General features: G+C 36.6%; 1 protein-coding gene across 6 annotated transcripts in view; it reads right to left on the bottom strand.

The window, feature by feature from the left end:
• Positions 1-909: 909 nt before the first annotated feature.
• LOC149184513 (protein DETOXIFICATION 29-like) overlaps positions 910-15636 on the bottom strand; it is a 214316-nt gene continuing 199589 nt past the window's right edge. For 5 of the 6 annotated variants that reach the window (XM_089417554.1, XM_089417551.1, XM_089417552.1 and 2 more), the window contains 6 exons: positions 2737-2823; positions 2587-2643; positions 2200-2438; positions 2001-2119; positions 1375-1461; positions 910-1289 (listed from right to left, as the gene is read on the bottom strand). In XM_089417554.1, the coding sequence (XP_089273680.1) occupies positions 1242-1289; positions 1375-1461; positions 2001-2119; positions 2200-2438; positions 2587-2643; positions 2737-2823 (637 nt within the window). In that variant the 3' untranslated portion in view covers positions 910-1241. The remainder of the gene's footprint in view (positions 1290-1374; positions 1462-2000; positions 2120-2199; positions 2439-2586; positions 2644-2736; positions 2824-15636) is intronic. The other variant, XR_016257268.1, reaches the window with a different exon arrangement.

Genomic DNA, 15636 nt, shown 5'->3' with positions numbered 1-15636 from the left:
CATCAAATTGGGGTGTAATGGTAGATGGTTGAAATGTCACTCATTGTCTGAATCTTATTTGCTAAAATATTGAACAATAAGTTGATGGTATCAGTGAATGCAATACATTTAGTATGTTCAAACATAAGACAACAAATGTATTTTTCTAATATACATAAAACCACCCACTTTATAAAACAAATGTCAAATCAAACAATAAATCAACATTTGTTCAATAAAATCTAAAAATATATTTACTAAATTGTATTTTTGTGATGCCCAATGGAATTTGTAAAGTTCTTTTTGATGCAATATATCTTTGATGAACGTTAAATGGTATACAAAAGTTATAGTTTATTAAGAGCTCATCATGAGGAGACAAACTACATATTGCATGCGCAAAAACAAATCTAGATGCCTTCATTTTCATGAATTGCTCTTTGTCATTGGAATGTTCCTTAAATGAACAATTTGGACTAAGAATCAAATCCTCCAACTATTTATGAATCTTGCAATGTTGCATTGTATGCATGGACAACCATCAATATATAACAAGTTATTCATGTTAAAGTTTATAAAAGCATAACTATTCATGAATTTATGTTGTGTTTGTATTTAACAACATTCATAAGCATACCAACTATAAAAAAGGACCACAAAAAGGCATATTTGCTAATCATTGTTTGCAAGGAACAAATACATTTAAAATGATAAACAACCCAAGATTTATAGCATGTACAATACATAAATATACAAATCAAAGGCTCCTAAAGTAAGTTCAACCCAAGACAACACATGCACTTAAATCAACCACAATTAATGCCTGAAAAGGCTTTAGGTATAAAAATGTTCATACATAATCTATGATTAAATAATTTTATCTATGTTACTCCATCAACTCTTCACATGATTTTATAATAGACTCATATGTGAGAGGATATAAATTGTTGGCATTTTTTATCTCTATTATTCAATGTCCACATTTTTATCTAATACTATGCTAGACATTAATATTTTCTTATTATTCACTTGGAATTTTGTGAATTAGTCTATCATCTAATGGATTCAAAAGTTAAGAATAAGGTCATTTTAGTTTACTTACTTTTGCTTGAAAGCTCATTACATGATATCAAAAAGGCTACTCTTGTGGAGCCTACATTAACAAAACAGCTTCAACAATTGAGCAAGCCATTATTAACAATATTTGGAGAATATATCTTTTGAGTATAAGATATAAACCTCGACTCGAGAAGATTGCAAATTCATGTAGATCCTCCCCACTTTCTAATCCTGTCTTCAGCTTGACTAGCCTACACAAATGAATCATCATTAAGTTTCACATTTCATTTATTCTCATCAATATCCTTCACAAGCAATTTATAAGTAAATGCTTACCTCTTTGTTCCATTTTGTCTTATATGTGACTATACATAGGACAAGTGTTTGTACGACAGTGCCAGTAATCATTCCAGCCCAAATTCCCTACAATCAAATATATATCTAGCAACATCATTAGCCACTCAAACTAATATATCAATCTAGGACTAATATTGCAATTTTGCCTACAAGGAAAAATATACAAGAACATTAATGAACATCATCAAGGTTCTTGAAATTTAATATACTCTAATACTCCAAGTCAAAAACTTCTAGTAACTTTTAAACAACATATTAGTGGACAAAAGGACTAATATACAAGTCATACTAATGAAAAATAATCATATTTTGTTTAAATCACATTAAAATAGTGGCTTCATTTTCAACAATCACTAGTACTTGTAAGTTTTATCAATTTTAAAGTTAACTTTCTATGTGATAGTGTTCTCCCTAACTTTAATAGTAACATTTGTAATGGTATTATCCTAATGTCTTATATAATTATTATTAATCTAATATAATTACAAGTTATTACTAAGTAGTAAATTTCTATAATAGGTTATTGCTCCATATTAATACTTACTCCATTGTACTATATGAATAACTTATATGAAAATATTGGATAATAAGAAGATGATGTATACCTCCACTCCCAGATCAAAATAATAACCTAACAAGCAACCAAGTGGGACACCAAAAAGGTAGTAGCATGCTAAATTTATATATGCCACGAGAGCTTGCCAACCTGCTCCCACAGCAACACCTGAAAATTAAAATATTATTAGTTTTTGGTTTAGTTTGGATCAAATTCATAAAGATTGTATTTTAAGAGTAGGTGTGAACCTGACAAAACTGGTTGCACGCTATTTAAAACCATTGTAAATGCGAGTAGTGATGCAAGATGGGCGACAGCTCTCATCACTTCTTTACTGTTAGTGAAAGCCACTGCAAATTCATTCCTTGTAATAAGGATTATAGCCATCAAAATAACACCCACTAGGAAGGTTGTAACAACCACAACAATCACTGAAAATTTTGCAGCCCTTGGACGTCCAGCTCCAAGCTCATTTGAGACTCTCACACTGCCCACAACAATAACAAATGGTATATCTAATGAGATTTTATGTGGTTGTACATGTTGAATATGAATGTAAAAACAACACAAAGTATAGCATGTAAGTTTGCAAGTTTTCAAGTATTAAGAGATGGTATGTGTAGCGGATAGTAGACCTTATTGCAACATTGAATCCAATAGATATCATAAACTCCCAACCCATTAAATTCATACTGCAAAATAGCGAAAATTCACTCATTAATACATATAGAGCATAGAAAATATAGCAACTGCATCAAAATAAGCATTAAAATTGGAGTACATACCATATAGAGATTGCATCCACTGCAATTTGTGGATTCTTTAAATACCCAGCCAAGAGTATTAGAAGGTACAAATACCAACTCTCCAAACTGTTGAAAAATAAACCATTTATGATCAAATTACAAAGATTGATATGCATATGCATATATGTAGATAAACAAATGATTAAGATTTGATCTATTTGATAAATGATGTAGATTTTCATTGTTCATTTTGTTACTAAATGGAAATATGGTGTGTATTGTGTACTTAAGCATAATATTTTTTAATACCCAAGCAATATTGATTTGTATTTATTAGTTATTTTCTATGTAAACTTGCAGTATTCTAATAATACTTTGGTCTTTAGACTTTTGATATTTTGTAAAATACATCTAATTTTTAATAAACTTTTAAAATAGATAGTTAGAGTTCTTAATATCATTAGCTAAATAAAATCCTCATATCCTATATTAAAAGTAAATTAAGAAATGAGTGATAGCTTCAACCCCTATTTTATATAAATAAGAGTTCTAACTCTCTTTTCCAAGCAAATTTAACTATTAAGGAAATACTAAATTTTCTCTAAATAATGAACCCACTATGAGAGGAGTATTCCTCAAATTTCTCATTTCGAACTCTATTAGGAACAATCATTAATTCTTTTGAAATATGAGGAGACATTTCATACCAAGAAGTATGAAAGTACTCCTATTGACTATCTTAACCAATGCAAAAGAAAACCTAATGGAAAATAACATTAATTTGCATCAAAGAATTCTCATTAGCATAATGAAGACAAAACATGGTCATACAAGTCAAGGCCATCAAGAACAATGAAATAATATTTATAACTAATGTGACTACCATAAGTCAACCTCACACTCTAGCCAAGAGTATCATGTGTGAAATACTTTTCTATGAAGTCATAAGTCAACCTCACACTCTGGCCAAGAGTGTCATGTGTGAAATACTCTTTTATGAAGGTATAATATAATCCTCTATCACAATATCAATATGATTAGAAAATAACTTCAAAGAACCCTATCCCTTTATAATTATCATTGTATATGCAGACTCACTTCAAACCAATGAAACTTATATGGAGGAAGGAAAAAAGTGCATATTCCATAGTTGGATGTGGGTTCATCAATAACTTCTTAATTTTATTATGAGTAATGAAAATCAAAATAATTTAATGTTCCTTGAAATTTTGCAAAGACTCAATATCACAACCACTCCATACTCGTAGTCATACAACATCCCTTCTCTCATCAAGTAATTAATTGCGCATTCCATAGCAATACAAATTCTAATATATAATTTACCGATGGAAAGACACATTTTTATAGCATGGAACCTATAAACATTTGTGATGAACTACTTGAACAACCATTAATATGAGAAGACAATATCACATATAACATCAAGCAATGTTTTCTTGTAAGTGAAATTATACCAATTTGGCTAAAAAAAAATATTAAGAAATTAAGCTAATTTTTTTCACATTTTCATTAAAAACAAAAATATTATAACCAATTTATTATCATTGTTATGCATGCACTTATATTGTTTTCCTAAATATAAACATTATCCATGAACATTTAATAGGTTTCTTGATATTTTCTGGTGGCATTATGTTTCAGGAATGGCTATATATGTTACAGATGTTGTACTTGATGGCAACTCCCATGGCAAGGCTCTCTTTTTATTGAAAACAAAGAAGGACGCAGGAAATCAGTTCAAAAGATGCATACCCGCAGGTACACCATGCAGAGGTCGCGTCCAGAGACGCAGGCCAGCCGTTCAGGAGGTGCGTCCACCCAGTGCACACATTTTAAGGCAGATAAAAGCACACGTGGGGGTTTCTTGTGTTTTACTCTTGGTATCTAGCCGACGGTATTGTGTTACTATGGTGTCGGCTCGTGGTATTGTTCCATGATTTGAGGAGGAGCTTGCCTATATAAAGCAAAGGATATCATTTGGTCTAGATCTAAAAAGGCGAATCTTCTGAAAGACTGAGATCTCTTTGGCGCATGATCAAATCTGTAGATCTGACTGTTTGGGTTACTCTTGAAGTCTTGAAATCATCTATGCCCGGAGGTACGCAGGTGCAGTAAGGGTTCAGGTGCGCAGGGACGCAGGCGCAGAAGGGTTCAGGTGCGCCGGGACGCAGGCGCAGAAGGGTTCAGGTGCGTCCGGGACACAGTGCAGTAACAGGAGATCTGCGTGGGGACGCAGAGCGACTAAGGTTCAGGTGCGTCCCTGGAGCAAAAGGACGCGGCGCGATAGCATTTCTGGGTGCATCTCTGCAGCAAAGTACGCGGCGCGATAGTTTTTCTGGGTGCGTCCCTGCAGCAACAGGACACAGTGCAGTTCAAGTAACAGTGCGTGGGCACGCAGCGCAGCAGAAGGATCTCTGCGTGTGGACGCAGGGGAGCAGAAGGTTAACTGCGTCTGGTCGCAGGCCACAGAAGGGAAAACTGCGTCTCTGTCTTAAGATGTTCTGTTGATTGAATTTCTCTGTTGATAAGGTGTTCTGGGTTAGTTCTGATCTGATAACTGTAGTGGACTGTAACTGTTATGTACTTGATGATCATTTGATGCTTTATGAAAAGAAGTAGGGGGTTGTAGCTCCCTTCCAGGAGAAGACTGGAAAACGAGAGAGAGAGAGTTGTAGCTCTCTGCAGGTTGCAGCCTGCGTACTGGTAAAGGACTGCACCAGTACAAAATCATTGTAAAAGGAGTTTCTAATTTGAAAGAAGATAGAGACATATTGCAGCAGGTGGTTTTCACCCACATTGGGTTTCCACCTTACATCTTGTGTTCTTTGGTGTGACTATCTGTTTTCTTTGTTCATGCTCATTATTTTATGGTACTGACATGCAAAAAATATTCCAAGATCAAATAAGGAAGATTTATTAAATTGCTAGATAATACTGATTCACCCCCCCTCTCAGTATTATTTCCAACAATTGGTATCAAAGCCAGGTTCTTCAGAGAAGCTTGATCGCTTGAAGGTAGATCGTTCATCATGAGCAACTACGAGAGAGAAGCATCAATCAGGCCACCGGTTTTTGATGGGACAAACTTCAATTATTGGAAGGTAAGAGTTACTGCATATCTTCAATCTCTTGGTACAGAAGTTTGGGACATTGTAGAAACAGGCTACGCTTTTCCTTCAGCTACTCCTACAGATCCAGCAGAGAAAAAGAAGTATGAAACAAATGCAAAAGCAGTCAGTACTCTGTTAGGATGTATATCCCAAACGGAATTCATGAAGGTAATGCACTACAAATCCGCAAAAGAGATATGGGGCAAAATTGTCACAAGCTATGAAGGAGATGAACAGGTAAAGCGTGCTAAACTTCAAACTCTCAGGATTCAGTATGAGACTCTCAAAATGTATAATGATGAAAGTGTGGCTAACTATTTTCTTCGGGTAGATGAGATTGTTAATTGTATGAAAAATTTGGGTGAAGAAATAAGAGAGGCTATAGTGGTTGAAAAGGTTCTAAGATCATTGTCCCCCAAGTTTGAATCTAAAGTATCTGCTATAGAAGAAAAGGAAAATCTACGAATTCTCACTATGTCTCAGCTACATGGAATTCTAACTGCTTATGAAATGAGAAAGGGAGGTCCATCAGACAGAAGGGAAGCTGCTTTCAAGGCATCAGGCAAAGAAGATTATTATGAAGCAAGCCATGTTCCAGAAGAAGAGGAAGAAGAATCAAATTTTGTCAGAAATCTTCGAAGGGGTTCTGGAAGGTTCAGAGGTAAGCTGCCTTTTAAATGCTTTGCTTGTGGAAGAGTAGGTCATTATGCTGCAAAATGTCCTTATAAGGATAAAGGAAATGAACCTGCTAGATGGAACAAGAAACAAGGTGCAAATAAGAAAAGCTACTACACCCATGAAGATAGTGATGGTTTATCAAACAGTGATGAAGATGAACAAGGTAATAAATATAAGTTGTTAATGGCATTTGAAGATGATGATTATATGGATGCTGTAGATGTGGATAACCTTTATGATGAAATTACTAGACTCAAGAGATGTATAGAAGAAAAGAATGTGATCATTGATACTCTACAATTTCAAATTGATGAAAAGGAAAAACACCTTGAAAAACTAGAAGGTGAAATTGTTGGTCTTAGAAAAGAGATTGAGAAAACAAAAGCTATTAATCTTAAGTTTGTCAAAGGATCTGAAACTTTGGATGAGATTATCAATGTGCAGCGGTCTCCTCTAAACAAGACAGGTCTGGGTTATAATGGAGAAACCTCTCAAGCATCCACCTCAAAAAGTTATCTTGATGCGGCAAGAAGAAATGAGCAAAAGAACAATGAAGATCATCAGGTAAAGCAGGGACGTATTACAAACAGAAACTATCAGGGGCAATCCATCTTAAGGGTGAACAAAAGCTACAACCAGCCACAGGTAAAATCTTCTCAGCTTGGTTCAAGAATAGATGAAAATAGAAATTACAATCAGTTGGCTGGTAGATTCAATAACCGCAGAAGCTTCTTCAATGGACAATGCTTTTCTTGCCATAACTTTGGTCACAAAGCAGCTCAATGTGTTGCATATAAAACAATCATGACTAGGGAAGCTCAAAAACAAAGAAGTATGATAGGGATTACAAAAAGGACCTATAACAACTTTTCGGTTCTTGAAAATGAAGTGGAATGTTCTATTTGCAATAATTTTGGTCATGAAGACTCTGAATGCAGGAGCAGGTTTCAGCAGAAAAAGGAACAAGCCTCAAGCACCAAAATATGGAGAATAAAGGAACCTCAAACGGAAAGATGTGGGATAGCATTTTATGCAGAGGGACAGGAAAATCTATGGTACATTGACAGTGGATGTTCGAAGCATATGACAGGTGATAAAGAAAAACTTGAGTCTTATTCTACTTTAGAAAAGGGAAAGAAAGTCTCTTTCGGAAATGATACTCCTGCAACTATAAAAGGAAAAGGCATTGCTCAGTTAAAAGAAAAGGTCAAGGCTGGAAATGTTTTGTATGTTGATGGATTGAAGCATAATCTTCTAAGTGTCAGCCAGATGTGTGATCAAAGAACCGAGGTTATATTCAGATCAAATGGATGTCTTGTTCGTGATCTTGATACAGGTAAAACAGTGCTCAAAGGCAAAAGAACTCCAAATAATCTGTACATATTTGAAGAAGGACAACAACAATGCTATCTGAGCAAGGATGAAGAGCACTGGTTATGGCATCGAAGGTTGGGACATCTAAGCTTCTCACAAATAAGGAAAGCATGCAAATATCAGGCAGTTCGCGATCTTCCAAATATCAAAATTCCTGACAACACCATATGCAAATCATGTCAGTTTGGAAAACAAACCCGAACTAACTTTCCAGAGAAAGAAGGATCAGCTAGCATGCCTCTTGAGCTAGTACATACAGATACATGCGGTCCCTTCAGAAAAAGGACACCTCGAGGAGAAGAATACTTGATATTATTCATTGACGATTTCTCCAGGTTTGTCTGGTTAGGACTTATGAAGCACAAAGATGAAGCATTCGAAAAATTCAAATCTTTCAAAGCCTTGGTTGAAAATGAATCAGGTCACAAAATTAAGTGCCTCAGATCCGACAGAGGTGGGGAATTTACTTCAAATGAATTTTTCGATTTCTGTGATGAACATGGGATAAGGAGAGAATTCTCTACAGCTAGAAATCCTCAGCAAAATGGAGTTGTTGAAAGAATGAACAGAACAATCCAACAAATGGCTCGTGCTATGCTTGATGAATCAGGAACTCCCGCAACTTTCTGGGGTGAAGCTGCACATGCTGCGGTTGTTATTCTCAACAAAACAAATGTCCGAGTGAACAGCACTCAAACTCCTCATGAGCTCTGGAGTGGTAAAACTCCTTCAGTAAAGCACTTCAAAATCTTTGGGAGCAAATGCTATATCAAGAATACTGATGAGCAGCTTGGCAAACTTGAACCTAGAGCAGATGAAGGCATTCTTCTTGGTTACTCTCCATATAGCAAAGCATACAAATGCTACAATAAAAGACTTGGCAGAATTGTTGACAGCATTGATGTAGTGGTTGATGAGAAGGGATACATTCCTAGGCAAGTACATCGTGAAGACATCGAAGAAGATGAAGGCTACCCTCAAAGACAGAATGATGAAGAAGAAGAACCTCAAGAAGAACCAGAGGAGCAAACAAGAATAGAAGAAAAGACTCCATCCAGATATGTTCAGAAGAACCATCCAGAATCTCAGATTATGGGGCAAAAAGAAGCAGGTGTACAAACTAGAAGAACAGTTGCAGAAGCTTCAAGCTATTTGGCATTACTCTCCTCGACTGAACCACAAAATGTGAAAGAAGCATGCAAAGATGAATGTTGGGTGAAAGCAATGGATGAAGAACTTGAGCAGATCGAAAAGAACAACACTTGGGAGCTGGTTCCTAGACCAAAAGATAAGAATGTTATCGGGACTAAATGGGTCTTCAAAAACAAATTGAATGAAAATGGAGAAGTAATTAGAAACAAAGCCAGACTTGTTTGTAAAGGATATGCGTAGCAAGAAGGGATAGACTTTGAAGAAACCTTTGCTCCTGTTGCAAGACTTGAGGCCATCCGAATGTTTCTTGCTCTCTCAAGTTTTCAAAACTTCAAAGTATTTCAAATGGACGTGAAATCAGCCTTTCTAAATGGAGACTTGGAAGAAGAAGTGTACATTGAACAGCCAGATGGGTTCATTCTTGGAAATGATCCAAATCTTGTATGCAGATTGAAAAAGGCTCTCTATGGTCTCAAACAAGCTCCAAGGGCTTGGTACTACCGTTTGGACAAATATCTTCATCAACAAGGTTTTTCAAAAGGATCAGCAGATAGCAATCTTTATATAAAAGTTGAAAATGACAAATTGCTAATACTTGTTGTGTATGTAGATGACATTATTTTTGGGAGCAATGAAGAAGCTATGAGTCAAAACTTTGCCTCGGTCATGCAGAAAGAATTTGAAATGTCTTTGCTAGGAGAACTGACATATTTCCTTGGTTTGCAAATCCAACAAAAAGAAGGAGGAATCTTTTTATCTCAAACCAAGTATCTCAAACAGATTTTGAAGAAATATGGCATGGAAGATGCAAAACCAGTATGTACACCCATGGTCACAAGATGTAGTCTCAGTGCAAATGATGAATCTGCAGCAGTACATCAACCAACCTACAGATCTATGATTGGAAGTTTACTTTATTTGACAGGTACCCGACCGGATATCATGCATGCAGTTGGAATAGTTGGAAGATTTCAGGCAAATCCGAAGGAGACTCATCTACAGGCAGTGAAGAGAATTTTCAAATATCTTCAAGGGACTCAAAATTATGGCTTATGGTATCCTAGAGATACAGATCTTACACTTCATGCTTATACAGATGCAGATTGGGCCGGAAGCGTGGATGACAGGAAAAGCACAAGTGGTGGTGCATTCTTTATGGGTTCCAGACTGGTATCTTGGTTCAGCAAGAAACAAAGTTCGATTGCCTTGTCTACAGCTGAAGCGCAATATGTTGTTGCTGCATCTTGTTGCACCCAACTCCTTTGGATGATGCAGACTTTGCAGGATTTTCAAATCACTTGTACACCACCTATCCCCATCTTATGTGATAACACAAGTGCAATCAGCATCTCAAAGAATCCGGTTATGCATTCAAAAACCAAGCACATACCAATCAAGTATCATTTTCTCCGGGAACAAGTGCTTGAACAGAAGGTCAAGTTGGAGTATGTTCCTTCTAAGGAACAAGTTGCTGATATTCTCACCAAACCATTGCCCAGGGACACTTTTGAATACCTCAGGCAAAAGCTGGGGGTTGTTGATGCATCATCTTATTGTTGAACCTTTTCTGATTGATGGTACAGGTTCAGGGGGAGCACATAATGCATTGTTGGCATTATGGAGGATGGTCAGAAGGAGATCTTGGAAATAGCTGCAATATGTCTCTATCTCTTTCATTGAGGATTATGGTTCTTTGTTGCAGATCTGGTTCAGGGGGAACATGATCTTAGGGGGAGCATACCCTTTGCCCTTGATGTCAAAGGGGGAGAATGAAGCAAAGTTTGTGAGGTTGCCATCAAGTCCAAAGGGGGAGATTGGTTTCAGGAATGGCTATATATGTTACAGATGTTGTACTTGATGGCAACTCCCATGGCAAGGCTCTCTTTTTATTGAAAACAAAGAAGGACGCAGGAAATCAGTTCAAAAGATGCGTACCCGCAGGTACACCATGCAGAAGCCGCGTCCAAAGACGCAGGCCAGCCGTTCAGGAGGTGCGTCCACCCAGTGCACACATTTTAAGGCAGATAAAAGCACACGTGGGGGTTTCTTGTGTTTTACTCTTGGTATCTAGCCGACGGTATTGTGTTACTATGGTGTCGGCTCGTGGTATTGTTCCATGATTTGAGGAGGAGCTTGCCTATATAAAGCAAAGGAGATCATTTGGTTTGAGCATGTCTTTGGTTGAATATCTTATGAGGCTAGATCTGGTCTAGATCTAAAAAGGCGAATCTTTTGAAAGACTGAGATCTCTTTGGCGCATGATCAGATCTGTAGATCTGACTGTTTGGGTTACTCTTGAAGTCTTGAAATCATCTATGCCCGGAGGTACGCAGGTGCAGTAAGGGTTCAGGTGCGCCGGGACGCAGGCGTAGAAGGGTTCAGGTGCGCCGGGACGCAGGCGCAGAAGGGTTCAGGTGCGCCGGGACGCAGGCGCAGAAGGGTTCAGGTGCGTCCGGGACACAGTGCAGTAACAGGAGATCTGCGTGGGGACGCAGAGCGACTAAGGTTCAGGTGCGTCCCTGGAGCAAAAGGACGCGGCGCGATAGCATTTCTGGGTGCGTCTCTGCAGCAAAGTACGCGGCGCGATAGTTTTTCTGGGTGTGTCCCTGCAGCAACAGGACGCAGTGCAGTTCAAGGAACAGTGCGTGGGCACGCAGCGCAGCAGAAGGATCTTTGCGTGTGGACGCAGGGGAGCGGAAGGTTAACTGCGTCTGGTCACAGGCCACAGAAGGGAAAACTGCGTCTCTGTCTTAAGATGTTCTGTTGATTGAATTTCTCTGTTGATAAGGTGTTCTGGGTTAGTTCTGATCTGATAACTGTAGTGGACTGTAACTGTTATGTACTTGATGATCATTTGATGCTTTATGAAAAGAAGTAGGGGGTTGTAGCTCCCTTCCAGGAGAAGACTGGAAAACGAGAGAGAGAGAGTTGTAGCTCTCTGCAGGTTGCAGCCTGCGTACTGGTAAAGGACTGCACCAGTACAAAATCATTGTAAAAGGAGTTTCTAATTTGAAAGAAGATAGAGACATATTGCAGCAGGTGGTTTTCACCCACATTGGGTTTCCACCTTACATCTTGTGTTCTTTGGTGTGACTATCTGTTTTCTTTGTTCATGCTCATTATTTTATGGTACTGACATGCAAAAATAATTCAAAGATCAAATAAGGAAGATTTATTAAATTGCTAGATAATACTGATTCACCCCCCCTCTCAGTATTATTTCCAACATTTTCACCTAAATATAAACATTATCCATGAACATATAATAGGTTTCTTGATATTTTCATGAAATCAATGATTGCCCATCCAAAAAAATTGGGAATATTTGCATATGGATAATAAGTTAATATCAACTACTATTGGAAAAGCCATGAATTGTCACTCAAGGCATATAAATTTATGTCGATAAAGAAAATGTTTTTAATACTTTTCTATTTTTTTTCAAAATGAAGGTGGTATATCATGGTGTATATTAGTGTGTAGAATTTGTTCTATGTATATATTTCCATGTCCAGTTCATTTTTGTTGTAAGTTCCCACTAATTGATATGAAAATTTGTTTATTTTTTTTTTAATATTTTACTATGGAAATTTTTTTGTTAATTAATGTCCATAACAGACATGTTAATGGAATAGTTTTGTTGCCAAATTTTAAAAATAGTAACAAGAAAAAAAATTCTTATTACCAAAGATAAATGATATAATTTTTTTACAAATATGGTATGATCACCAAATGGTTTGATAAGTTACATGACGTATGTGATTTGAGAAAAGAAATATTGCATCAAAAGCATGTTATTATGTGCTATTGAGGTAAAACTCAAGCTCAAAGTTTCTTCTACTTTAAATAAATCAATGTTGTAAACTCATCAAACATTGATATAAGTTCCTTATGATAAATTATCTAACGATTGTTTAAACAACTATTTTGTCGAGGCAAATATCATCCACAATGTAGCTAACACAACATAAGAAAATAGGCATGCTTATCAAGGAGTACCATGGCATATTTAAAAACTTCATTCAAGTATCTTTACACTATCATGTCCAACAACACATTGATTTCATTACTAACACTCTACTTATAAATAAAACATTATATCTCAGGTCCTCGATGGGAAATGAGGAAATGAAATGCTAGATAAGTGATATTTTATAGAAGGAAAACATTGGGTCAAGTGTTATTTGTAGAATCCCAATTGTAATAATGCAAGAGAAAGATGATGCATGGTGCATATTCATCAACTAATGTTCCCACAACAAAATCACAATCAAGAAAAGTTCTCAATCTCATCCATTAAGGAACTCCCAAACACATTGAAGGGGCACAGGTCATTTACCAAGATCAATTTGAAGTATGGTTTAAATTAGGTCCTAAACAACCCTTGAGATGTTTTAAAGGCCACATTCAAGACCAAAGGAAAATTAAATCAATGGTTGACAATAACCTTTATCTTAACCAATGCATCAGGAACCTTCATGGACATAATGAATGACGTTATATTTTCATTCACATGTAAGAATACCATTTATATTGACCATGTTCTTAACCTTAGAAGGACATGGTATGAACACATCCAACATGTACTTGTGCGAGTCCTTCACCTCCTCCTTGAGCACATCCAACAGGTTGTGCAAACCTTCACCTCTTTCTCAAGCTAGAGAAATGTGCATTCATTATGAAGAGAATATGGTACCTTTCTTATATCATCAAAGAAATACGTTATCATATGAAGATAAAAAGATATATACCATCCATAGTGACATACCCCAACTAAGATTAATGAGCATTAAAGCTTCCTCAAATTGGTGAACTCTTGAAGGCTATTTGTCTTGGGTGTAGAAATTTTTATTGTAGATTAACCCGATAATGCAATATAACCAAAGCAAAATACTATAATCTACTCCTACTATCAATTTGTGGAAGCTTAAAGATCTAGCTAAACAATATAACCAAAAGAAGAAGAATCAATGCACAATACATAGAAGAATACTTCAGGGAAAGCCTCAGATAAAAATCCCACTATCTGTGTTATCATACAAGGTGGAAATACATCAGAATTATACAAAGCCTTAGCTCTCATAGCAAGCCAGTTCTCAGTACAATCCTCACAGATGCTCACATGCAAACTTGACTTCTAACAAAACCTTCTCCTCTGCCCTCCAAGCTCTTATTTCCTTACGAAATTTCTCCTGGGTGATCCTCCTGTTACCAAGTGGAAGACTGATCTCACACACTACTCTAACACACTGTCAGAATTGCACAATCCTTAAGGAATGACTCCTTGACTGCATTAATATTTTTCTTTATAAGAGAACACATGCAACTGATAGTACACTATCCCTGTCTTTAATCTCAACTGGGTCTTTCTCAGAATAGACATGCATGACTTATTGATGAGGGAATCTTCAGTTATCTGGAGTACACTAGTTAAGTGCATGCATGCATCAACTGACTAATAACTCACAATTAGTTCCTCAAACAGTTTGGAACTAATTTAATTGGACTTAACTCAGTAAACTGAGCTAACTAATTACAACTCAAATATAACTCAATCTTATCTCCTTAATTAAGGGATAATATCCTTAATTTAAGGGATAACTGTTGCATGACTTCAAAAAGACATCTAGCTTGAATTTCTCCAACTAATTAATCCAAGATGAATTAATTAATTATTTCCAAGTAGTTGGTGAGACTAAATTCGATTTTAATTCACAATTTTAATTCAATGACAAATTAAAATTGGAATATTCTTGTTGCCACATTTCAACGCTCCCTCTCAACAAGAAATGGATTATCTACCACCTGATCCTATCTCTATGGAACTCAAAATTACACTTTGACAATGCCTTTATCAAAATGTTAGCATCTTGTTCCTCTGTCGAAATATATTGTAGCAACATGATCCTCCTCGCTACACAGTCTCTGAGATGATGATACCGGATGTTAATGTGCTTGGACCTATCAAGAAATACTGGATTCTCAGAGATTTTGATACAACTCTTATTATCACAATAGATCACAATTCGATCCATCCTCTAATCAAACAAACCAACTAGGATCTTTCGCATCCAGATGGCCTCACATGCTGCCTGACTTGCAGCCATATATTTAGCCTCTGCTGAGCTGAGTGCAACCGACCTCTGTTTCTTGATGTACCAAGAAACTGTCGCTGACCCAAGGTTGAAAATCCCTCCTGATGTGCTCTTTCGTTCTAATGGACTGTTATCGGGAAAACTAGTGTCCATTTAGAGCTGCTAGTCCCACTAAGATGGGTAGCTATCTTAGAAACAAACAAACTAAAGTTACTTGTGTTTTCCTTTATGAGAGATAGATGAGAGAGAAGCAGAGAGTACCAACCTCAGTCTTTCGCTAGTCTCCTTGCTTGTTTCCTCTCTCCTTTGATAAAGCTTTCGCCACTCCTTTCTCACTTGTCCCGCTTCAAAGAACACATGTAGAGTCAAAGCAGCAAAATACCATCAAAGCATAGAGATCTATAACCATAAACAATGTAGGATCAAATGTACATTAACCATATAAATGCATATGCAAATACAAGATTTAGAGATATACAATCATATGGAGGAAAACTCAAATAGATTTA

The sequence above is a fragment of the Pinus tabuliformis genome, chromosome 3_2, assembly GCF_031772625.1.
Source record: "Pinus tabuliformis cultivar Carrire ecotype Pingquan chromosome 3_2, CPIR1, whole genome shotgun sequence".
NCBI lineage: Eukaryota > Viridiplantae > Streptophyta > Pinopsida > Pinales > Pinaceae > Pinus > Pinus tabuliformis.
The sequence above is the reverse complement of the archived record's forward strand: the minus strand, read 5'-3'. Positions and strand labels throughout refer to the sequence as shown.